The sequence below is a fragment of the Aspergillus fumigatus genome, chromosome 5, assembly GCF_000002655.1.
Source record: "Aspergillus fumigatus Af293 chromosome 5, whole genome shotgun sequence".
Lineage (NCBI taxonomy): Eukaryota > Fungi > Ascomycota > Eurotiomycetes > Eurotiales > Aspergillaceae > Aspergillus > Aspergillus fumigatus.
Window position 1 is genome coordinate 3,114,598 of NC_007198.1, and position 21,184 is coordinate 3,135,781.

At 49.7% G+C, this 21,184-nt stretch overlaps 6 protein-coding genes across 6 annotated transcripts; 3 read left to right on the plus strand and 3 right to left on the minus strand.

Moving 5' to 3' along the window:
• Positions 1 to 1,006: 1,006 nt before the first annotated feature.
• On the plus strand, positions 1,007 to 2,506 carry AFUA_5G12040 (uncharacterized protein; the record flags this gene model as incomplete). The annotated part of the gene is made up of 1 exon (XM_748354.1): positions 1,007 to 2,506. One exon carries the CDS (start codon positions 1,007 to 1,009, stop codon positions 2,504 to 2,506), a length of 1,500 nt encoding a protein of 499 aa, XP_753447.1.
• A 623-nt stretch (positions 2,507 to 3,129) lies between these two features.
• On the minus strand, positions 3,130 to 7,002 carry AFUA_5G12050 (DNA ligase (ATP) DNL4). Its single transcript, XM_077804860.1, has 7 exons — positions 6,800 to 7,002; positions 4,606 to 6,719; positions 4,413 to 4,544; positions 4,228 to 4,360; positions 4,068 to 4,173; positions 3,580 to 4,018; positions 3,130 to 3,526 (listed from the first exon to the last, which is right to left on the minus strand). The coding sequence occupies exons 1-7, from the start codon at positions 6,877 to 6,879 to the stop codon at positions 3,471 to 3,473; spliced, it is 3,060 nt and encodes a 1,019-aa protein (XP_077660996.1). The 5' UTR covers positions 6,880 to 7,002; the 3' UTR covers positions 3,130 to 3,470.
• A 21-nt stretch (positions 7,003 to 7,023) lies between these two features.
• AFUA_5G12060 (uncharacterized protein) lies at positions 7,024 to 11,456 on the minus strand. Its single transcript, XM_077804861.1, has 6 exons — positions 10,821 to 11,456; positions 10,524 to 10,758; positions 8,732 to 10,346; positions 8,403 to 8,672; positions 8,187 to 8,331; positions 7,024 to 8,135 (listed from the first exon to the last, which is right to left on the minus strand). Exons 1-6 carry the CDS (start codon positions 10,849 to 10,851, stop codon positions 7,198 to 7,200), a joined length of 3,234 nt encoding a protein of 1,077 aa, XP_077660997.1. The 5' UTR covers positions 10,852 to 11,456; the 3' UTR covers positions 7,024 to 7,197.
• Positions 11,457 to 11,900: 444 nt separating this feature from the next.
• irs4 lies at positions 11,901 to 14,475 on the plus strand. Its single transcript, XM_748351.2, has one exon. The coding sequence runs from the start codon at positions 12,194 to 12,196 to the stop codon at positions 13,733 to 13,735; it is 1,542 nt and encodes a 513-aa protein (XP_753444.1). The 5' UTR covers positions 11,901 to 12,193; the 3' UTR covers positions 13,736 to 14,475.
• Positions 14,476 to 14,516: 41 nt separating this feature from the next.
• AFUA_5G12080 (uncharacterized protein) lies at positions 14,517 to 17,962 on the plus strand. The gene is made up of 10 exons (XM_077804862.1): positions 14,517 to 14,853; positions 14,989 to 15,034; positions 15,112 to 15,262; positions 15,308 to 15,518; positions 15,581 to 16,157; positions 16,214 to 16,252; positions 16,324 to 16,392; positions 16,484 to 16,743; positions 16,803 to 17,479; positions 17,539 to 17,962. The coding sequence occupies exons 1-10, from the start codon at positions 14,723 to 14,725 to the stop codon at positions 17,583 to 17,585; spliced, it is 2,208 nt and encodes a 735-aa protein (XP_077660998.1). The 5' UTR covers positions 14,517 to 14,722; the 3' UTR covers positions 17,586 to 17,962.
• AFUA_5G12090 (uncharacterized protein) lies at positions 17,963 to 21,069 on the minus strand. The gene is made up of 5 exons (XM_077804863.1): positions 20,740 to 21,069; positions 18,699 to 20,621; positions 18,557 to 18,636; positions 18,343 to 18,492; positions 17,963 to 18,289 (listed from the first exon to the last, which is right to left on the minus strand). The coding sequence occupies exons 1-5, from the start codon at positions 20,836 to 20,838 to the stop codon at positions 18,034 to 18,036; spliced, it is 2,508 nt and encodes an 835-aa protein (XP_077660999.1). The 5' UTR covers positions 20,839 to 21,069; the 3' UTR covers positions 17,963 to 18,033.
• Between the last annotated feature and the right edge of the window lie 115 nt (positions 21,070 to 21,184).

A 21,184-nucleotide genomic window follows, 5' to 3' on the forward strand; every position in this document is an offset into this window, starting at 1 on the left:
TTGCACCTTCTCCTGCTACTCCGTACAGTACCTAGTATTGAACTACTCCGTAGTGTCATCATTTTAGATAGAATATTCTCTGACTTCTGTGGGGTTTCCAAAACAGTCTACCTAAGGTAAGGCAAGCCGGTATTATCGATCGGTTACCATTCTACTGGTGAGACGGAAGTCAGGCGGATGATAAACAAACAAAGAGCCCTATCTCTGGATTATAAGTGGCTGCTGGGGGGATATATTACGATACCATACCACTGTTATTTTTCAACATGCCCGGATCACCGGCAATGTCCGCACTTACCGCCCAAAATTCCATAAGTAAAGAAGCCCTCAGTTGTTACCATACGCAACACTTTTCCTATTTCCATCAGTTTGTTGGGCTGCTAACCGTATTCTGTACATTCTATTCCTAAAACAAATTCTAGACTAGGCCTAATAAGGCAAGTGTGGCGTGTTACACTGAATTACGACCCAAGGAAAACGCAGCCACTCCCCTTCTTATCTTCACAAAACGTCCCATTGGGCTCGGTGCCCGGAGAAGATCACCTTTGCCTCGTCCCCATCTGACGTCTAGTAGGGTAGTATTACACTCTAATGGTGCTGGAGTCCTTTCAATCCACTTCATTTCCGTCCTTCTCCTTTCATCCTTCTACTTGATCCCTTTCTGGTTTGGACACTGTATACACTTTTAGCCAATTTGCATCTGTCCTACCTGTCAGGTTTACCTTGTCGCGTGCCTGCAGACACATACGGCCGCTATCCCGCAAACGGTCACCAGATCAGTTTTCCTTACATCCTTATCGCAAATCATCTACAGACATACCGACCCTACCGACACATATACCATCGAATAAGTATACTCCCTGGGGGGAGTCCCTACAATCTCACCTCGTTTTCGTCCTTGTCTTCCTTCACCATCCATGTATCTCGCTCAGACACTCGATCAAAGTGCCTCGTCAGGGCTAGATCACCCTATCACCGGACTGTGCCTTGACAACAAACCATAAAGATGATGGTCCCCAGGGCTTTTCTTTTTAGCTCCATATCTTCCCCAAAGCCGTTCAGGCAGGATGAGAAGGATACGCAGCTAACCTCCACCTCTACCTCCACCATGGCCTTTTTCACGACGCAGGACGTCGTCTCCGGCCTCGAGTTCCCCAGCGACACGAACTCTCATGCTACGAGCCCAGTAGTGATCCCTCCGAAACAGGGACCTCGTGTAACATCAAGGCTTGAGAACAACACAGTGCATGGTTCAAAGACTCTCCGCAATAAGACAATATCTCCCCGGTCACATTCGCCCGCTTTGCGCGATCGCCAGGTACCCACATCCATTGCGTCCATCCTAGAGGCCACCGCGATTCCAGTTCCCAGACGCACCTGGAGCGTGCGAGAGTCACGGAAACTACCGCGCGGAGATCATGTGCAGGAGTTTAGCAGGTTACTGATGGAAGGGGTCAAGTCAAGAGATGATCATCTACTAGAAGGGACTGGTAACACTGCGCTTGACATTTTGCTTAGCCCTCCAGATGAGAGCGAAAAGTCTGTGGTTGGCAGCGATTACGAGCCTGAGACACCGTCATTCTCTGGAAGATCTATGTCGCTCGAATCGATGCCGTCCTTAGATCACGATTTGGATTCTCCATCTAGCCTTCCTGTGCCGCCTACCCCAGCAAGCCAGCGAAGCCCTTCTGAGAGAAGATACCGCCGCCCACCACATCCAGAAGATTGTGCTCTTGACCATCCTCTGCTGGAAAGGGATCTGTCGGAATCAGATTGGAGCCTGACTGATTCACAGCCCCTGTTTAATGAAACAAACTCTTCCAAGTCCCCTGGCCCATCTCGGTCGTTCCCTCGATTGGGCTCCTCCTTTAAATCGAATCTGACAGCCTCCTTACGAGCAATCAAGTCCGCTGCTCAAACCGTTTCGACCTTTGCTTCTCCGTCTGTACAACCAGAGGATTTTCTGACGCGGTCTTTGTTCAATATTACTCCGGAGATGACGGATGACCGACGGCCTCCGCCCATGAACGAGCCGCCATCGCCCGCCCTAAGGCGGTATCTGAACCCGATTCAGTTTTCACCCTCCGAAATGTATGCTTACCAAGACTATCCACATGAAACCCTGGATTCTCGGAACTGCCCAGTGTCGATCCAATTGCAGACATATCACCGTTCAGGGGGCCATGGAGATCGCAAGGGCAGGTTTCGTCTCGCCGGCTCCGCAAGCCGAGGTCGAGAATTACTACCATTCGATCCAGAGCATCCGGCCTTTTCACGTCCCCGAGAACCGCGGGAGAACAGTGATTTTCTACGCATGGTGGTCCTCGAAATGAATATGAGACGTAGCGGAAAGCTTCGGGACGACATCCCTACCCGGGCGCGGATCTGGTTACCACCACGAAAAAGCATCCAGCATCGGTTCACAGCCTACGAATTTGATGAGCACGACCTCGAAGAAGACACTGAGCATGTAATCCCTCCACGATGGATTGGGATTTCTGCCTGATACTTGCATCTATCTACCTCCTTCTACCTCTGCTTTCCTCTTACACAACTGTTGACCCACTACCTGCTGCTCCTTTTTTTTCTCCCTCCAACAATCTCAGTATTTATTTTGGGTTCAAACCAGTTTTCAATTCTCGCATTCTGTACATATTCAGAGATCTTCTTGGTTGAAAGCATAGAGAGCACGGCGCTTGGATGGACTGGAGTCATCATATACAGTGGTTTGAACAATCACTTGTCGTCATTACATGTCTCATACGGGCAGAAGGATCATTTCCGTTTCTAGCCTGGTACATATAGCGAAGCGAAATGAAGTTTTCTTACTTGTTTTATGGAGTGTGAAACACATCTTAGCCCATGTTGAACCCCTCCAAGAAACTTGGCAACAGGAACGGAAGCTGAGTTAGAAAAGCGTGAAAAAAATGGAAAGCGGGATCTGGCATCACACATCATCAGCGTTGCTGGCTTCTCGTTCTTGCTGCACTGATAATCTTGGTAAAACATTGCTTTACAAAGCATAAAATATACTGCACCTTCCTTGTCCAAGTAATGATTAATACCCTGGTCGGTATAGGGGTAGCCTGAGCAACGTCCATGGAGTCATACAGTATCTACTCGGTATATGCGAGCCTTATTTCTATCCAATCCGTATCAAGCAATTTACTAGGATGTTCACACGACGGTGCAGGGATCGACTATCTACTCCATAGTAAAGCGAAGAATTAAATACTCCATAGTTTGTACAGTGCTAACACGATGTTTCTTGATTCAGTGTGGGGAACGCAATGACTATCCCGCCAAAATCAACAAGTAGCATGGGATATCTTCTTCCTTGGGCACCAGTGCAGCTGCTAGACTACTTCTGCGCCTGTCTCCTTCATCATTGTATGCCGTTATGTGAGTCATGGACAAGTTCATATTTCAAGCAAAACTTAGGATTCGGTGATCCGGATTCATGTCTCAGTTCATCCTGGCCAATACGGTTTAGCGATGCCAGATATGCATCGTTTGGGCTGGAATCCTGCGCATTCAATTAGATACTAGTGATCAGGAAAATTACATCATATGACTTACTCTCCTCGTCCAATAGCGTTCGACTTTTCCAGCTCTCTTCTACCCAGTCAACAGTGACTATGTGTGGTACCTTCCTCCCAGGCTTTCTGGACCACTTCCCTCGTAGTGAAGATATTTCTTTTGACGAGCTTTCTGGATCTATAACGACATGGGTGATCGAGGGATGGCTTGAGGTCTTGGCTATATTCGCGCCTGCAAACCTCACTACATTGATAGCATAACACAAGCGGCTGTGAGCATCCGACGGTATCATACCTTCAGACTCTGACACATCGTCATTTCTATGTGGGAAGAGTATCGTAAGACTCTTGAAGAGCAACCCACATGGCATTTCATGTCCGGAATTGACACTTTCTTGGAGGCGTTCAATGAGTTTCGTGATGGACTCTGGACACTGGGAAATGTCCAAACGATTCTTCTTCGTCATTTGTTTCAGAATCTTAACGAGATCAGCAGGGGTTCAATGAAACATCATGCGGGAAACGTACATCACTGAGCTCCTCGCTTGTAGTGTCACGAGCGTAACTATCGCCAAATTGGTCTACATTGGATGCCACTTCGTCGTGCTTGCCCGGCGTGGCGAAGAACATGTGCCTAGCGCAAGTTAAGCACAGAACCGTCTAGTCCGCGATAGATGCTCGAACATACCTAGGCTCAAAAGGGAGCAGGAAGTCGGGTAGCCCCGCGTCAATCTCATTCTGCTTCACACAATCAATAATCCAGGACGGCCGGATTATATCCACATCGCCTCTCTTCTGTAACGAGGCAGCTTTTACCGTTCCTAGCAGAGGTCAGCTAAAAGAGATCTCATCATTAGACTGGGAGAGCATTACTTCTGTCCGCCACACAGATTGTATGAGGAGCTGCATTGTTAGTTTGGAAGAACATGCCACCGTTAGCTTTGACAAGCTGCTCTAGCTCAGGCTTTGTTTTCTTGATGGGCGCACTCGAATCTGTCAGAATATCTGCCTCGCATAATTAGTACACCATCAATGAACAGGCCCAGCTGCCCGGTGTAAAGCTCACAAAAGTTCAATCCGTCAAATATATGCCCAGATGGACCAGCATACTTGACATCTTCGTCCATGTCGTATCCAGCAACCGTGAGAGGCTTCTTCGCTGTCCTCTTGACGCGTTTCCTACGGGAATTGTCCACGTTCAGTTCCTTTTCCCGGTGCTCCTGCTCAACGTTCGACTTGAGATCTAGGAATTCCTGCACAGACAGAGCACTTTTCCAATCTTTGTCCATGCGCAGCCTTTTGAAACGTGGAAACCGCAAAGTCAGCCCAAGCCGAAACTGGTCACTAGCTGATACAGAGGCTGCTTTGACACAGATGACGACTGAGTCTTCCGGCTTGATCCACATGTCCGGTCGCTCATATTGAGCATCTCGACCTGCCAATTCGATATACGCCGTTGGAGGTTTCTTTGGGTTCCACTCCATCCATTTACCATCGGTGTGATGACGGATATTTGCATAATCAGCGGCATTAAAGCCACCTCCAACTTTGCAGAAGGAGTAGCACTTTGACGCGCTCGCACCCTGAGAGGCATGGCCATCGTCAACTCTTAGCCCGCAAAGAAAACTTGAAAGGTTGCCGCCTCGACGACCGGAGCCATAGTACCCACCGATGACGATGAGATCTAAAGACTCTCCGAACTCGGTCATGTACTCAGGCTTCACCTTCATCCAGTCATCGTGTCTCTCGTTCAGGCGGTAAGGTGACCGAGGGTTCTTGAGCACCAAACCCTCGGAAGCTTCAGCTACCACCTTTCTAAGCGCAGCTTCGACCTGATCTTTAGTTGTAGCTTCTTCGTAGGGATGTATTTCAAATCTGCGATGGACAGGGCGGACAGCCTTCTGCAAAGCTTTGCGACGATCACGAAGTGTGTAGCCAGTTAAGTCTCGCCCATTAAGATACAGTATGTCAAAGACACGTAGCAGCGGCCGAGCGCCTGTCGTGGAGAACGGATTCCGCTGTTCAGACAATGCAGCAGTCTTGAGTGTACCGAAAGGTGCGGGAGCGTCTTGCTCGGGGTCCCATGTGATCATTTCACCATCCAGAATCAGGCTCTGGACCCCATCTGCAAAAGCATCCTTGAGATACCTCGTCAGAGACCCATTTTCATCATAAATACCATTGCCGTATAAATATGTGTATTCTTTCGCTTTTCTTGACCAGAAACGGAATCGTCTGCCGCCAGGTACTGAATCGTCAGATGCCATATGAAGCTGCATGCGCTCGCCATCCAGCTTCTCCTCTATCCAGAAGACAGGATCTTCCTCCGTCGGTCTCATCCGAGCGACCATGCGGTCCAACGAATCCATTTGGAACTGAGCCAGCTGCGGCTGGAAGCACTGCATCAGGCTGATTCCTCTGTCCTCAGCATCCAGCCGAATATTCGGATCGTGTAGCTCCCAGCAGACACGCCGGAGACTACTCGAAATACTGTAGAGATTCTCCGCGTCCGGATGCCAGACGTCAAAGAAGGTCCGCTCCGTCGCTCCTACCTTCATCTGCCGGAGGATGATACGAATCAACCACATGAGTTCCTCGGGATTCATGCGTCGGTAAAACTCCGCAAGGATGGGCAGCTGCTGCTCCTCCTTGGAAGCCGCCGATAACTTGTCCAGCTTCTCGTTAACCTCCTCAATCAACATGTCTCCCACATCAGTCCGCATGGGTCGCTTCGAGATGACATCGAAACATCGCCCCGCAAAGTCGCCCGTCATCCTGGAGGTAGCTGCTTGTCCAGGCAGCTTCCAGTTCAACAGGTTAAAGCCATCCTCGGAGTTCTTGTCAATTTTCATAATCTTGACAAGCATTTTGCCAATAGCCTTCTCCTTGATTCCGTACATGGCCCGGTCCCGATCCTTGTCCGGAAGAATTAGTCGAAAGGCGGGGTATATATCATCACCCACTTCTTTCCTCCACCGCGAGATAAATCGCTCAATCACATCGCGTCGTCTCTCCAGCGGATTGAGATTGGCCGCTGACTGCCCATGGGGACCGACTTTCCTGCGAGCCGCAACCGCTCCGGCTGGCTTCTTTTTTATTTCGCCCAGAGGGTTGAAGAGGGTCTGGAAAAGCTCGTGGAAAGGTAGGGTTGGGGAATGGTTACGGGGCCGGTTGGGATATCTATAAGCATAACGTCAATGACTTTGTCTCGGACACTGAGTAGGATCAATAGATGAAAGCAGGGTGCGGATAAGCCTCACTTTTCGTCAATGTCCGACTCCTCGTCACCGACAGGAACATTTGGATGCTCCTCATCAGGCATAATCTCGTCAGAGTCCATTATGTATCAAATTCCACTTGCAAGCCAGGAATAAAGTATATTCGAAGTGAGTCCAAGTCCACCACACATGTTGTTGACTAGTATATGTGTTGATCTATGAAGACTAGGCTACAATGGGCCCGATAAGATAGTGGCACATGTGACATTACATCACCTGCGTTTACTGTCCAGAAGAGTGGCATAATTCAGATAACATTGTATTCGACAGAACCTATAGCCATCAGGCACTATATACATTATTGACCCCCTATAAAGTTATCACCAACTCCCAGTCGTCCCCCAAATCGAAATACGAGTTTCGTGGTGTATGTCATAATATCAGTTTCTCGGAGCCTGTGGCTGCGAGGATAGCTCCGCGAGCTTCGTAAGGATGGCAATAAATCTCTTGCTAATTCCCCATGAAGTTAGCCCGGCAAGGGTCTCGCAGCCAACTTCCAAAATGCGCTCAGGACCATGAGGAGCACATATGTCCCCGACGCCTGTGACGTTTCCTTGCATAGCATGACCCTCGCGGACAAAGAGTTGGACTAGCTCGTCATCACATGGCCGGTCTAGGTGGATAAAAGTTGGCTCGCGGACTGGATGATGCCGTAGTCCATGTCTTGAGCTGGGTTCCTCGGCTATTTGGGCATGACACGAGCCATACGCCCATAGAGTGAGTATTGAAAGATATACAGCGACCGGCTCGTGGAACGCATTCGTCGAATACCGCCTTACGTGCCACAATGTTGTGCCTGCATGTATAATCGCAAGACGAGCCTTGTACTGGTCGTGTTTGATCCAGCGTAATATGTAATGCCACTCCAGGGCTTGTTGATGATCGCTCCAGCGAATCTTGCCCATTGCTAACGACGTCGCCAGAGAACGAATTTCGCGGAATGGGGCGAGGAGGACAATTCGGGCAGCATGGAGGTGTAGTACGGTAGGATGCTCAAGTCCCGCTGCTTTGGCGATCGTGCTGTTCGCCGTCCAATGCAAAATATCCAGGCAATCACACGCGCTGTTGCGCCATTTTGAGTACGAAGGGATGCCTGGTAGCCACACAGACCCCGACGGGATAGCGGTATCAAGGGTTTGCTTCTTTGCGGTGGGATTCCAGAAGGATAAGGGACGGCGAAAATAGTCACCGACCTCCCACATTCGATGGTAGAGAGCGTGAAGGAGGAGGACGTGACTGAATTCTCCGATCCCTGGGACGAGTTTCTTCTCGATATAGATTGTGAGCACTGCTTTATAAAGGGAGATACCTCGCGAACCTGAAATCGATGTTTTAGTTGAGAATTTTCGCTTGCCTGGTCCAAACTTACCGGAAGTTCTCTCGAGAACATCCCGCCAGGCTTCGGCCGATTGAGCATTCCAGAGATTTTCATGAGACGGTAATGGGCACTGCCCGTCGTCCGACGACAGTAAAGGCCGGTTATCAAAGTAGTACGCGAGGGAACAATCAAGGAGCTAGTGCTTGAATGTTAGATCGGGATATGACGGAGCTTAGTCGACGTTAAGTTTCTCAAAGGAGAGCATACCCATATCAGATACCCGGTCCGTCGTCGTATCTCATCTTCAACCCAGTCTTGCCACTTTTGTTCTAGCGGAAGATCATCATACTGAGATGTTGGCTTGTTGACGGCACAGAGCAATCCCTCTCGAATGGTGAAATTGACAAGATCGCCAAAGGCATTGAGTGTGGACACTTTGCTTTGCTCACAACCGCTACTGTGGAGCAACCCGATGCAGCTGAGCGCCATAGCCTGAATCAGCCACAGCGGTATTCGTTCTGAGCGACATTTCTCTTTCTGGACCGCCATACTCGGTCAGCAATGAATAGCCCGTAAGCCAAAATCAACGGTCTTACCTCAATATTGATAGCCCGCCGGAGGAATTCATCAAACGCCGTAGTGCATTCATCCAGAGAGGTCAGACCAGAGAAACGACAGCCGACTGCTGATATAGCCAGTGTCACGAGCCAATGACACTTGTTTGGGTTGAATGTAGGGGGATGGAACAAGGGATACACGGGCTGAAATGAGTCGAAGTAAAGGTATACATAGCTTGAAAGAGCATCGGCGCTCGGAAAGTTACCAGTCTCGAATTTGAGAAAGAGAGGGTTGTCCGTGCGGCATAACTGAAGGAATGACTGGTAGATTCTATCATATGTCGGAGCTTCGATGCGACAGTTGGAGGCCGCTTCCTCACCCGGAAGGAAGTCTGGCCTGATCTCCTGAGTCAGTGGGAATGAGAATTGATGTCGCGTATCATGCTGATGCAGCGGTGCCAGGAGCTCAATAGGTTCTGCAGATAACCTTGACCACGAAGTTCTGTTCCGTCTATACTTTGGCAGTCGAGCTCCAGCGCCGTCCACGTAGAAATCTCCCGACCGCTTGGTTGCGTTTGAGGGCTCTGAATGCAATGAACCCTCCCCAATGCTGTGAGAAAATCGGTCGGGACTCCCCGCATCTGTGCCCACAGACATGTGCCCGGAAGGGGTGTGAGAGTGATTTTCCCGCGCAGAGGGACCCATTTGCCTCAAGTTGGTGACAGGAGGTAGCCATGCTGTCCGGCTCACCGGCTCGTCCAGGATACCCAGCTGGTCAGAGAGCGGAGGCATCCTCGAGAGCGACTGGTCGCTCGTTGTGTCGGGGAACATATCGTTAGGCAACCAATTCAAGGTAGAAAGCATCGATTGATCTAGAAATGGCGGGTCAAACCCGAGCTGCATTTGTTGGCCTCCAACTCCCTCCAATTCCAGATTGACATTGGATGTGGCTGCTACTGGCTGCTGGATATCTCTGGACCGATGGTCAAGTTGCGAGGCCGATTCTTGTGAAAGGGTCTGAGCGCCACCTGCTGGCAACTGCGAATAAAATTGCTGCGAGCTCAAGCTAGCATATTCAGGCAGCGACACACGTGCGTCGTGCGTTGAACCACCCGCATCTGACAGCAGCATTCGAGCGTTCAAGTCAGCCGTTTCGTCTCCTGGTGGACCATTCTGATGCTCTGACGATATTCCGCGAGGAGGCCCGTGCGGTTTCTCTGCAGGCATATGCTTTGATGGTGTATCCACACGATGGGAGCCGGGAAGATCCAGTTGAAATTCGGTAATCTGAAATCCCGGAGGCTCATTTCTTGGTTGCTCTCTGATATCCGCTCCTGGGACATCAGCACCTGCTGGTGAAGAGGGGGATTCACGCTGAGTAGCCTGCCCATAAATCGTACTGTTTCTCTCAGAAGACAGGTTCTGGGCCACCTCCTTCCGCGTTTTGGCTTTGGAGCGTCGTTCCGTCGGATACTGGCATTCCAGAGACCTATTCTCACACCGTACGCATGGGGAACCACCACTGCACCTTACTCTGGCTACTGCGCATTTGTAGCAGGCTCTGAAAGTCTTGACCGTAATGCGATGCATACGATCCTTTCCCCCTTCGGGTCCCAAGGTATGATGACTTAGTTCATGGCGATGGAGCGTGTCACTTGCAACAGCAGTCAGTTTTCAAACACCATTGTTATTCAACCTGGTGAGCACTCTGATACTGAGACCGCAACTGCCACAGTGATATCACAACAAGGAAAGGGGGGGGAGGGAAATAAAAATAGAAATAAAAAAAATTAAAAAAAAAAAAAAAAAAAAAAAGAAGGCGACGACATACGTTCTTGAGAAATGACGTCCACACTGCGCACATTCGAAAGGTTTCTCCTTAGTGTGGCTTCGAAAGTGTCGCTTCAGATGCTCGGGTCTTCGAAAAGTACTATGGCAAATCGAGCACTTGGTCTGACCAGGGGCGGAGCCAAGCCGAACTTCACGAGCACGATTGATGCTTGTTTCGTCTGCTCCTGTTTGGGCCTCACGGCGGTTCGCAAGTTCTACCATGTCGTTGGTTAATCCTTGACCAGTTACCATCTATTTGGCGTTTCTGCCGCAGGAATGATAATGAACAACTCCGTACCTTGGCCAGCGTCGCTCTTTTCTGGGGTCATTGCGCCTCATGGACGATTTCTTGAGTTGAGCTTTAGTAGGATTTGGCATTGCAGCTGCGCGCATGGAGATCACAGGAGCCTTTGAAGAAAAGGGATAAGCTTCAAAGAAGTTCTGAAAGTGCCAACATTTTCATTAACATTATAAGGGGTGAGCAGTAGCTCTTTGGGTCCAAAAGCTGTTATTGACGGTGGTGGAGCAAAAGGTAAATTGCGGAGGCCAGCCCTCAGATTGAGGAGGCGGCGTAGCTTAGCTTCGAAAGGCGAAAGGATAGTAGAAGCAGAGTGAAACGAAAAGCACGAGAGCACGAGAGCAGGGAAGATCCCAGAAGAAAGTCAAGGCTGGGCTAGGACACGAGAGAAGAGAAATGAGAACTGAGATTGTCCCAATGCGAACGAACCCCAGGTGGAATTCCCCGCACTTTCAGTCATTCTCCGTCTCTCGGTTAATTCAACGGATGAATACTAGGAGGGCTAAAGAGACCGATCTCGAAAATCCCAAGCTTCATAAAAAGGGGCACGCCAGGTTGACGGCCATTGGATTCAGAGTGAGCACTGAGAATGTTGGTTTACCTAGATATATGCCAAAGGTTAAACAAGCATGCGTGTTACATTAAGAGTCCTGTGTATGAGGAGAGCATTAGCATCATGTGTTATGGAGAAGTTCTCCACAACAATGAGGCTGTTATATTTTCTGCAATGTTGTGAATCAACATTCCTATTTAGAAGCATTCTGTAGTAGAACTTTGAATGATTCATTAGTCAAGACATGTCTCAATCACTAGGAAAAACTACCAGGGCTAGACTGCTGTTGTGGGCAGATGTCTACAATGCTTAGCTAAATACAACTGATGTATTCCCTATAGCATGGCCATATCCCAAGTACTTCGCTTCTTCATTTTGTAGAAGCAGTACCCTTCTACCTCATGGCTGAGGTGGCATTTTGATAAAGTCAGTCCGTTTGACACTAGATGTGTTCTGCCATGTGTGGCGGAATCTGACGCACGGGCTCTGTAGGTCTTAAGTCCCCAGTCCGCACTCAGCTTCCCCGATCAACAAATATGATCAACATATATAATATATCTCCATCTGACGCCATGATTTATTGATTTGGCCTTACAACTTGTTCAAACCCCAGGTAGGCATTATGGGAAGCATCTTTTCAGAGCCTAGTCAATGGAAAACAGGAACCTTTTCGGCCATTGTCCCCTAGAGCAGAAAAGGCGAAGCAGGCCTTGAATCCGACTACCCATTCGGGCCGTGGTCATGTCAGCAAAACTGTGACAGCACTGCACGAAGCCACTGCTGCTTTCAACGCAAGCCTCCATAGTCAGATTTTCAGAGAATGGACGACAAATCCAGGGGAACCACCAATGCAAAACATCTTGCTACCGATACAGATCATCCACCAGATGACGGGTCCGCAGGACTCCCCGAGCCTGGATCCGTCAAAAGCAAAACTGGACTGTTCACCGCACGGAGTACGCAAAAGGCATTGGATGGGGAGCGTGATGAATTTGCGACTTTCAGGACGCGGCCTCCCCAGCAGGCTGCTATCGCTATGCAGAAACCGCCGGTACCAGTGAACAAACCTGTAACATTGGGAAGACCGAATTCAACGCCGGAACTGAGGCAAACGGAGTCTCAGGGAAGCGACGATAGAGCAGAGCCTGGTTACCCAATGTCGAAGCCTGTTCGCAACATGACGGCAGGCGCCGACACAGTTGAAAACCTTCTTCAAGACAACAGGGAACTACCGGTCAGAAACCCACCAATTCCCCATCGAAACCCCGCAATGCACCCAGATACTTCACCCAGACCCCCAGATATCGCTTCAGTGTCTGGTACAAAACCCCGGCCTACTCCACCTCCGCCTCGGAAAGGAGGTGCAAAACCAGTTCCGAAAAGCCCTAGTCGCAATGAGCCGAAGATCCATGGAGAAAAACAGAGCTACATACCGCTTTCAAATTCCGACGTGGATCTTACCGGTGCTGATGAGGCCAGACCTACGCTCCCCCCGCGGCCAGACCCTTCCCGTGTGACACACATTCCTCCAAGTGATCATCGAATTCTGCTCGAAGCGCACGAACATAGCAAGCGTCATTTGACTCCTAGCTCTCCATTGTTGGACAGGTCGTTACAAAACAACGGTAGTAGCCCTGACCTCATTGACTACTCCCCTGGTCTAGACGAGGAAGCAATGTCGGATGCGATAGTTGCATCATCACTGGCCTCAAGAAAAGCGTTCTCCGCAAAAAAAGTCCCTCCACCCCCTCCTCCACAACGACAACTCAGGACCCATCCGCTCCTGCGCCCAAACACACCCAGCAGCGACTCTCCGCGCAGCTCCAGTCCCGCACCAAGCCTGCGGCACACTCTCCGGCCGGCAACTAAGGTTGGTGAAGAAGAACTCGACCATCACAAGCACAGAAAACACATTATACGCAGACACCCACACAAACATCACGAGGGCGATCGAAAACGATGGCAAAGCGAGGTAACTGAGAAGGAGAGGAAGAGGTACGAGGGCGTTTGGGCTGCAAATAAGGGACTGCTGATACCTATCAGTAATTCGAAGGAACGATCTTCACTTGAGGAGGTATCCTGCGAAGGCTATCCTCCAAGTGCATCTGAGATGGTCCTGAACATAGCTGTTCGCGAGATATGGGCCCGAAGCCGCTTGCCGTCAAGCATTCTGGAGAAGATCTGGAATCTTGTTGATCGGCAGAAAATTGGACTATTGACAAGAGAAGAGTTTGTCGTCGGCATGTGGTTGATAGACCAGCAGCTCAAGGGCCACAAGCTTCCAGTGGAGGTGCCGGGCAGTGTCTGGGACAGCGTGAGAGGCGTGCCCGGAATCAGAATACCCAAGGTCCCTTCCCGTTAATGCAGGGGATCCATACTCCCACACATCGACTCCAAAACAGCATTGCTAGAGACAGTGGTCAAGGCTGCTGGGCTGCCCGCTAGCGTTACGTACATGCTCAAGCAGCTCCGGAAACGCGGGTATCGACTCTAGCATACAAAAGCAAGTATTTGGAATATGCCATTCTGGCATCTTAAAATGGATTATCTACAGAACCACGCAGACATCATGAAGACGTGACGTAGTGACCAAGGCTATTAGTTTTTACGTGATTACTGTCTTGTCACGTAGCCATACCAGTAGAACATTCAAAACATGTACTGTGTATATACCAGGAGTTCCTACACTTGTAACAGCTACAATTCTCGGTTTCTGCTTCAGCCCAGGAGTGCAGATCCGCGTCACCCGCATTGAGATCTTTTCTTTCAATAATCTGTCGCATTGCAAGGTTCATTAAAGGCTTGAAGCCTTGGGATAAAGGCAGCTGTCACGTGACCGACACACTGCTGATGCTCTCATTTGTTCTCAACGCCCCATACTCCATCATAGTTGTTTCGCAACATTCTTGTTTATCACAGCCGTCTCTGGAGAATAGGGAACCTGATGAGTCTCCTCCTCCAGGGCACCTTACCTCACGAGTTAATGCGAGGTACATCCTGCGCCACATTTCCCGTTCCTGGACCAAAGCAAATCCCGATCCGTGGGGTGATCGGGATTTGGATCATTGGCTACGGATGATTAAGCCACTGCAGGACGCCCCTGCTTTTTGGCAGTTACTATATCAGACCACATCTCTGAGATCCTGATTGACCAGCACCAGGGGGAAAAAAAGTTCCGTGATCGTACGGCCCTTGTGCCAGTAGGTATGCGCGCAGATGACCCTTCCGAGGCGGTGGGTGCGATATAGACCGCTTTCATTAAGCCCGCACGAGACTACGACCAAATCCCGTTGAAGGAAAGGGACTCGAAACACGAAATTGAAGAGATTTGATTGATCGGTGTTTCGAGATGGTGCTGGAGAACCTCCCAGGCCCTGTTAATACCGGAGACGCCCCAGTTTCACAATCCAAGACTTCGCGGCCCACAGTGGTTCGGAAGAAATTTGCCAAACCGCCAGTCAAAGTAGCTTGTCTGACATGGTACGCCGTCCTGATCCTTCAAGTTTACTGATCCATGTGATCCGCGTCGGTGATTCCTTCGACTACTTGGATTTCTCTACCCCTTGTTCTCTCTGTCGCTGGTTGTTGCCTTCGATGCTGACTCCGATGCCACAGTCGTGCATCAAGGACGCGTTGCGACGGTCAAGCACCATGCTCCAATGTATGTTCACTTTACCCGATACTGACTCTCCTATTTTTGTCTCTACATATGCTGAGACAAGGTCTTTCGCTTGAAAGTGTTTTAGCAAGAAGAAGAATTGCTCGTACCTGCCTAGTAGGAGAGGCGGTCCAAGGAAGAAGAAAAAGAACTCGTCTCCTTCGGATTCGAGAACCCGGCAGGATGACCTCCATAACTCTGCTATCACGCCAGCATCTGGCTTAGACGACTGTACGTGATGCGACCTTTGTAAATGCAGCACTAACCTTCAAACAGCCTCGGCGATGTTTGGGCAGATTGATGTACTCTCCTTGCCAGGAGCTGAGCTGAGAGCGTTAGATCACTCATCGGATATGAATACCATGTTTGCTGATCTCTTCCCTTTGAACAATGGCAGCAACACCCAGGGTCAGATGGAGCCGACACGTTCGCCTTCAAACATACCATCCCAGCCTATGGTCAGGACATATGGCAGCGAACAGGATATGTGAGGCTTCACTTATGAATGGTGGCAGCCAGAAGGCTTGCTAAACGCTGATTCCAATATAGTTTGAATGCATACTACGACTTCATTCACCATTATTTTCCCATACTTCCACCACGAGTCGCTCGGCGCTGTCCAGATAGGCCAATCAAATCCGCCGGTCACTATTCGTTGTCTCCTTCTGAAGAGCCTTTACTGGCATACAAACCGCAATCCCCCCTCAGTCTTGCAATTTCTGCCATATTAGCCCTGGTGCCCTTTCCCGACGATCCTGAGCCGTTGTCTCCGGTTGCTGTGATACGACGTAGAACTTACGCTCATACCTTTGCGCAACTAGCTAATGCTGGTGTTGAGGAAGATTGCGAATTACAAGCTTCTTCGACGGATCCGTCCCAAGCATTAGCGAACAATCGACCCAGGATCAACCGGGAGCCCTTGCATCCACGGACACCTGTGGAACTTGAAAGCCTTCTTGCATTGCTGATCCTCTGTGTATATGAATATACACAACGAGGAAATCTGCTCAAAATGAGGTATCGGGCTGGCCAAGCCTTGGCAATCGCGCTGGACATGTCTCTTCAGTCGCTCGGGGAGGAGCATGATGAGTGTGCAGAGGCTCGGCGGAGGGCCTGGTGGATGACGGTACGGTCGTTGATTAAGTATTATCGCGGCGCGTCCACTAATTACCTGCTGTCTAGTACTATTGTATGCTTCAGGGTTCGATTGTCAGCACAACGGTAAGCTAGCGTTGATTCGATCCCGGTTTGCGATACCGTGGAGTTATAAGTAGCTGATCTTGTACCCACAGCCGCTCTCGATAATCGCCAGCGACCCTCAATTCGTCACATCTTATCCTCGGTTCTCTGCTGATCCAGAGGCAAGTCTTCCACTACCCTTCAGCGCTTCCAGGATGATCTTCAAGCAAACAACACCACAAGCAAATAGCACCATTCTGACCGTTCTTCCAGGGATGGGCCGTTTTGATGCAAGCCCAGCAAGTGCTGGCGTCCGCAACTCAATTCGTCATCGACTTGAACAAATGCATGTCAACTGGCGCCAACATGACCTACATATATGAAAGAATGCAGCAACTCGATGCCTGGGCTAGCTCCGCAATAGCACAATCCAATCTCCTTCCAATGGTCCCTCAATCCATGGGTTGCGGTGACGAAGTGGAGTATACAACCGCCCATAGCATACGCGCTATCGCGCGAATCAAGCTTTCTAGGTAAGTGTCCTTTGATGAAGCTCGAGAGCTTAGTCACAAGGATACTTATGCAAAATTAGTGCACAAATTAAGATACACCGATTCAGGGCGTTCTCGGATATTCCACTATTCATCAAGAAGCATTGCGACCTGACGGCAGCTAATCCCAACAACATCATAACGGGTGATTCGGCGTCCAAGGTGTCCAAAGAACAGGACGGTATGGCGAACCTCTCGTTTTGCTGCAGCAATATGGACTCCTTCCGTCCACCGCCATCTACATCGAGTGATTGCACAGGTTCCGCCTCATCCTCCGGCTCTGTCACATCCGATTACCATTCCATGATACCATTCTCATTCACCAGCGGCTTCCCATACAGCAGCCAGCACTCCGCCAAAGTCTGCTTGAAAGCGTCTCTTACGATCTCGCGTATGTTCCCGAGCCTGCCCCTGCCACAGCCGCTCTACTCGTCGAGTGGCAGTAACACACCCAACCAGGGGCTGCCCTCATCGCCGCAAAAGCAGCTACCGCGAACAATGCCATCGTTCGCATGCTGTCTTATGCAAGGAAGCTACGCCTTGTTGATGATATACTACAAAGCGACGGTGGAGAAACAAATGTCGCCAGATTACGGGAATGAATCCACAAACAGCGCCTCATATCGACTGATCCAGGAAATTCGTCAAGGCTTGGAGCGTGTTATTGAAACCGTTAAAAATTATGCGATTGCTTTTGAGGCGTTGGATGGCATGAGAGGTAGGCAGCTGTTTCTATGATGTCCCGAAGAACGATTTTGACTGACTTTCGTGTCACAGACGAAATCGAAGGTGCATATCACACGGCGTTTCCTCCAGGATCTTAGTAGCAACTAGTATCTCTCTGAGCAGGTTCATTTCTTTTCTGCTTCTTTCCGCTCTGGCTCAAATCACAATGCAGAATTCCCTTTAGACCAGTGCAACCCTGGAGGTTTGAGAAACTGGATATTGTTCCCTTCTCTCCATTCATCTCATTCTGGTCAAAGTATACGTGCTGGCCTCGTTCCTCCCTATCATTCACAATAAGATACCATCGCCTTTTAAAATTTGTCGTCGTCTAATTATATTTCTTCTAACCCTTGTGCTTGATATATACACCGTTCTTTTCACTTAACGTGGCCATGTCTAGGTATCTATGTGAAGAACTGGATTAGACTGCAAACACAAAAATCAATATCTCTATTTATAGACGCAAAACACATTCAAAAAAAAAAGTTAACAGTAAGACAAGAAGCAAATCCATATACGGGCGTAGAACCACCACCAGGCCCCCGCTTAGAGTTTGGACCTGATTCCCTCGAGTCTGAATTTGACATCCTTTAGAACTTTGCTCGAGGGCTTCCAGTCATCGTATTGCCTTAATAACTGCATTGTCTCTTCATAGAGTTCGCGGCGAACATACTCTTCTTCGAGTATACCCCGCATAGCAAACGGTAGAATATAGGGGTTCGCAGGAGATGGATGACTCCGTCTGACGTCTAAGGCAGCGTTACTGACATTCGTCGTTTCCAGAGCAAATTCAATGGCCAGCCTAAGGAACGAACGTTAGTCTTGAGGGTCAATATTTAGGGCAAGCCAACGCACCGATAAACAGCCTCGTCATCATAGAGACGAGAATGACCTTCTCCTGTATAAAGGCTCCCTGCCAGCGGAGAGCTCAGTTCTCGGATGAGACCATGGTCCGAAATCCCCAGGTTACGAAGTTTGAGTACGAAACCAACCAGATGGGAAAGACTGTATAAAGGAAAAGACGTTAGCAGGGTGGCGAAGATCAAGCAGCGATATAAATTTAACTTACAAGCTTGGTGCATGGACTCTGCCATCCACGAAAACCGCGCGGTAGATGTATGGATGGACCACTGGCGAGAAGAGAGACGACTGCGATAAAGAGTTATACTGCGACTGCGAAACAATCCAGGAATAAGTGATCAGCGCCTTACCTCCAGAGATACCAGCTGGTCATCGATACTCCCAATGTAGGATATCCGAACGCCAAAGTCCAGAGCGCATTTCAATGCAGCTTCATAATCTTTTGAGACCTGGCTATAGGGCAGAGCAAATTCAAAAAGCTCCCCCGCCGAACCACTAATCCATCGAGATCTATAATCTGAAAATGGCCCCATATTGACGCCAGCCATAGCGCACACGCCAACACGAGCGGCATTCAAGCAGCCAAAAGCTATGAGTTTCGCAACTAACATGATCGCAACCGGAACACCTTGACTGTGACATGCAACTAGGATAAAATCGGCTTTCCTGATTTTCTCCACCCAATTGAGGAGCAGCTTCCATAGCAAATCAACGCGTTCAGCGATGCGCCCCTCACCTTCTAGTGCAATCTTCTCAACATCGCATGCATAGCCATGGCTCTCCGTCCACTTGTGGATGGCCTCCGCCGCCATGGTGGCAAATCTCACGGAGGTACCTGTTGGTTGTCCGAGCACTGTCCGTATTAGTGGAGCAGGAAAATACCCATGCACACCAATGGCCAACGCATTCTTGATCCTTGGAGGATCTCTGATCATATAGACATGCTTATTATCAGGCTCTCTGCGATAGTGCAAGAATCGTCCAATCGTCTGCATGAGAGAGGGGGCTTCTTTCACAGCAAAAGTGTCCGAAAAGCGAGGTAGGACTTGATTTGGTAGTACTTTCTGCAATTGCTTCGTTGCTGCTGCCTCTGACACTCGTGGTGAGGGTGATTCAGGAGTAAGGTCCTGCACATGAGGGGGGATTCTGTCAGTGGCAGCAGCACTGCCTCTAGGAGTCTTGATTTTGATGTTGCCTTTCTTGGTGTCTTCCACTTTCTGTTCCAGCCCTGTTTCTTCCTGTAGACTGTCCTGAGGCTGGTTTGAACATGATCCTTGCGCGGTTGAGGTCTCAATCGACGGATGATCTGCTAGCACCACTTGATTCGGATTGTGCGAGGAATCTCTGAACCAGAACGACCATCCCGACTTAGTGTTCTTGGCCTGTGTATCAACTGGGTCGTCCGTTCTCTGATACTCAGACGGCGGCTGGTTTGAAGACGTATTTGGATGCTTTAGATCATGGACGGGCGCATTTACAGCAGAAGAAAGTCCGGGGGAATTAGGTTGGGAGTTATCCTTGTGTCCTTCGGGCTTGAGCGAACCCGCCCCCTGTGGCGGTGCAGACGAACCATACAGCATTTGGAACCAAGTTCGCTTCTGCGATGACGTAGAAGCTTCTGTGGTCGGTTCAGAGGGCGTCTCTGCTCTTCCCACAGGGTCGTTGGAGGGTCTTTCACAATTCTTCGGCGTCTGGTCTTCAGCGGACGGCTCTGTCGGAGTGCTTTCGGTCTCACGCGCTCGTTCTGACTGAGCACCACTGGAAGATTCTTCAGCTGAGTTTGCTGTATAGAACCATGAGAACCAGCCACTAGCTGGCTTCGAGGATGATTGAGCCTGACCCGGTTCCACCACTCCAGTACATGCGCCTGATGGGGAGGTGTCGGTTGTCTGTTTTAGTTGCTCTCCGTTTTTATCGTCAGTAGCTCCTGCAGCCTCCTCGCTTGATCCTTCCTTTTGGGCCAAATTCGGGGCTGGGCCGGCAGTATCGAACTGAGAATCCAGTGCTGAAGTGGATGCGGAACCATCGGAAGTGATGTTGACCTTTGTTGTCGTAGCGTCGGCAGGAAGAGACCTGGTTGATGCGCCTTTTTTCTTGGTGAGCTGAAGTGAAGGGTTTCTATGTTGTTTTGGGGTATGAAGGAGGGATTCCGAGGAGGTAGTCATGCTCGATGCTACATTTTGAGCAACCGAAATGCTCTCGCGGGCAACCTCGGTAACAGGCGCCGCTTTAGATGCTTTAGACACCGCGGGCCAGAGAGCAGGGTACCAGTTCTAAGGACAAATAACATCAGCTTTACTGGACTCAAATATCCCGACTGCCTATTGAATGACAAGAGAATTGACTCACACCACTTCCTTGCTTCTGTGAGGTTGAGTGCTTTGCGCCTACCGGAGATGAGGTTACCTCGTTGCTCAATGAGGCAGATAATTGCGACTGCGGGCCGGACGGGCTGGGCTTTACTCTCTTACGAGATCCCGTTGGCGCCATGGAAGAAGGAAGTAGAACATTACCAAGGTAAATATCAAAGTGCAAGTCAATAAAGAGATGAGGTTATTTAGAATGATAATGAAGACGAGTCTTACAGGAGTGCCTGCTAGTGATCCGCGTCCAACAGAGCCGCCACTGTAGTCCTGTAACTCTATAACCAAGCTATCAGGCAGAGACACACACCCTGATATCATGTCACATGTTATCTCTATTTCATTTCCACCGCCTTTCGGAGCAGATACCTGAGGCCTGTAACTGTGGCTGGTGTAATTCTTCACCGCCACAGGAGTTCGGGCGGGACCCGCAAAGACCAGAAAAATTATTTTCGCCGGGGAGAAATTTATTG

Bases quoted from the DNA above. Each gene is read 5' to 3' on its own strand.
- AFUA_5G12090 (XM_077804863.1), bottom strand. From the start codon at position 20,838: ATGGCGCCAACGGGATCTCGTAAGAGAGTAAAGCCCAGCCCGTCCGGC. The intron at 20,622-20,739 runs GTAGGCGCAAAG...ATTTGTCCTTAG, and splicing joins ACGAGGTAACCTCATCTCCG to AACTGGTACCCTGCTCTCTG. The intron at 18,290-18,342 runs GTGCGTTGGCTT...TTCGTTCCTTAG, and splicing joins GATGACGAGGCTGTTTATCG to GCTGGCCATTGAATTTGCTC.
- irs4 (XM_748351.2), top strand. From the start codon at position 12,194: ATGGACGACAAATCCAGGGGAACCACCAATGCAAAACATCTTGCTACC.
- AFUA_5G12050 (XM_077804860.1), bottom strand. From the start codon at position 6,879: ATGGACTCTGACGAGATTATGCCTGATGAGGAGCATCCAAATGTTCCT. The intron at 4,545-4,605 runs GTGAGCTTTACA...TATGCGAGGCAG, and splicing joins ATTTGACGGATTGAACTTTT to ATATTCTGACAGATTCGAGT. The intron at 3,527-3,579 runs GTAAGTCATATG...TTGAATGCGCAG, and splicing joins AACGCTATTGGACGAGGAGA to GATTCCAGCCCAAACGATGC.
- AFUA_5G12060 (XM_077804861.1), bottom strand. From the start codon at position 10,851: ATGACCCCAGAAAAGAGCGACGCTGGCCAAG. The intron at 10,347-10,523 runs GTATGTCGTCGC...TGCTGTTGCAAG, and splicing joins GGACGTCATTTCTCAAGAAC to TGACACGCTCCATCGCCATG. The intron at 8,673-8,731 runs GTAAGACCGTTG...ATGGCGGTCCAG, and splicing joins GGCGGGCTATCAATATTGAG to AAAGAGAAATGTCGCTCAGA.
- AFUA_5G12080 (XM_077804862.1), top strand. From the start codon at position 14,723: ATGGTGCTGGAGAACCTCCCAGGCCCTGTTAATACCGGAGACGCCCCA. The intron at 15,519-15,580 runs GTGAGGCTTCAC...ATTCCAATATAG, and splicing joins TATGGCAGCGAACAGGATAT to TTTGAATGCATACTACGACT. The intron at 17,480-17,538 runs GTAGGCAGCTGT...TTCGTGTCACAG, and splicing joins GGCGTTGGATGGCATGAGAG to ACGAAATCGAAGGTGCATAT.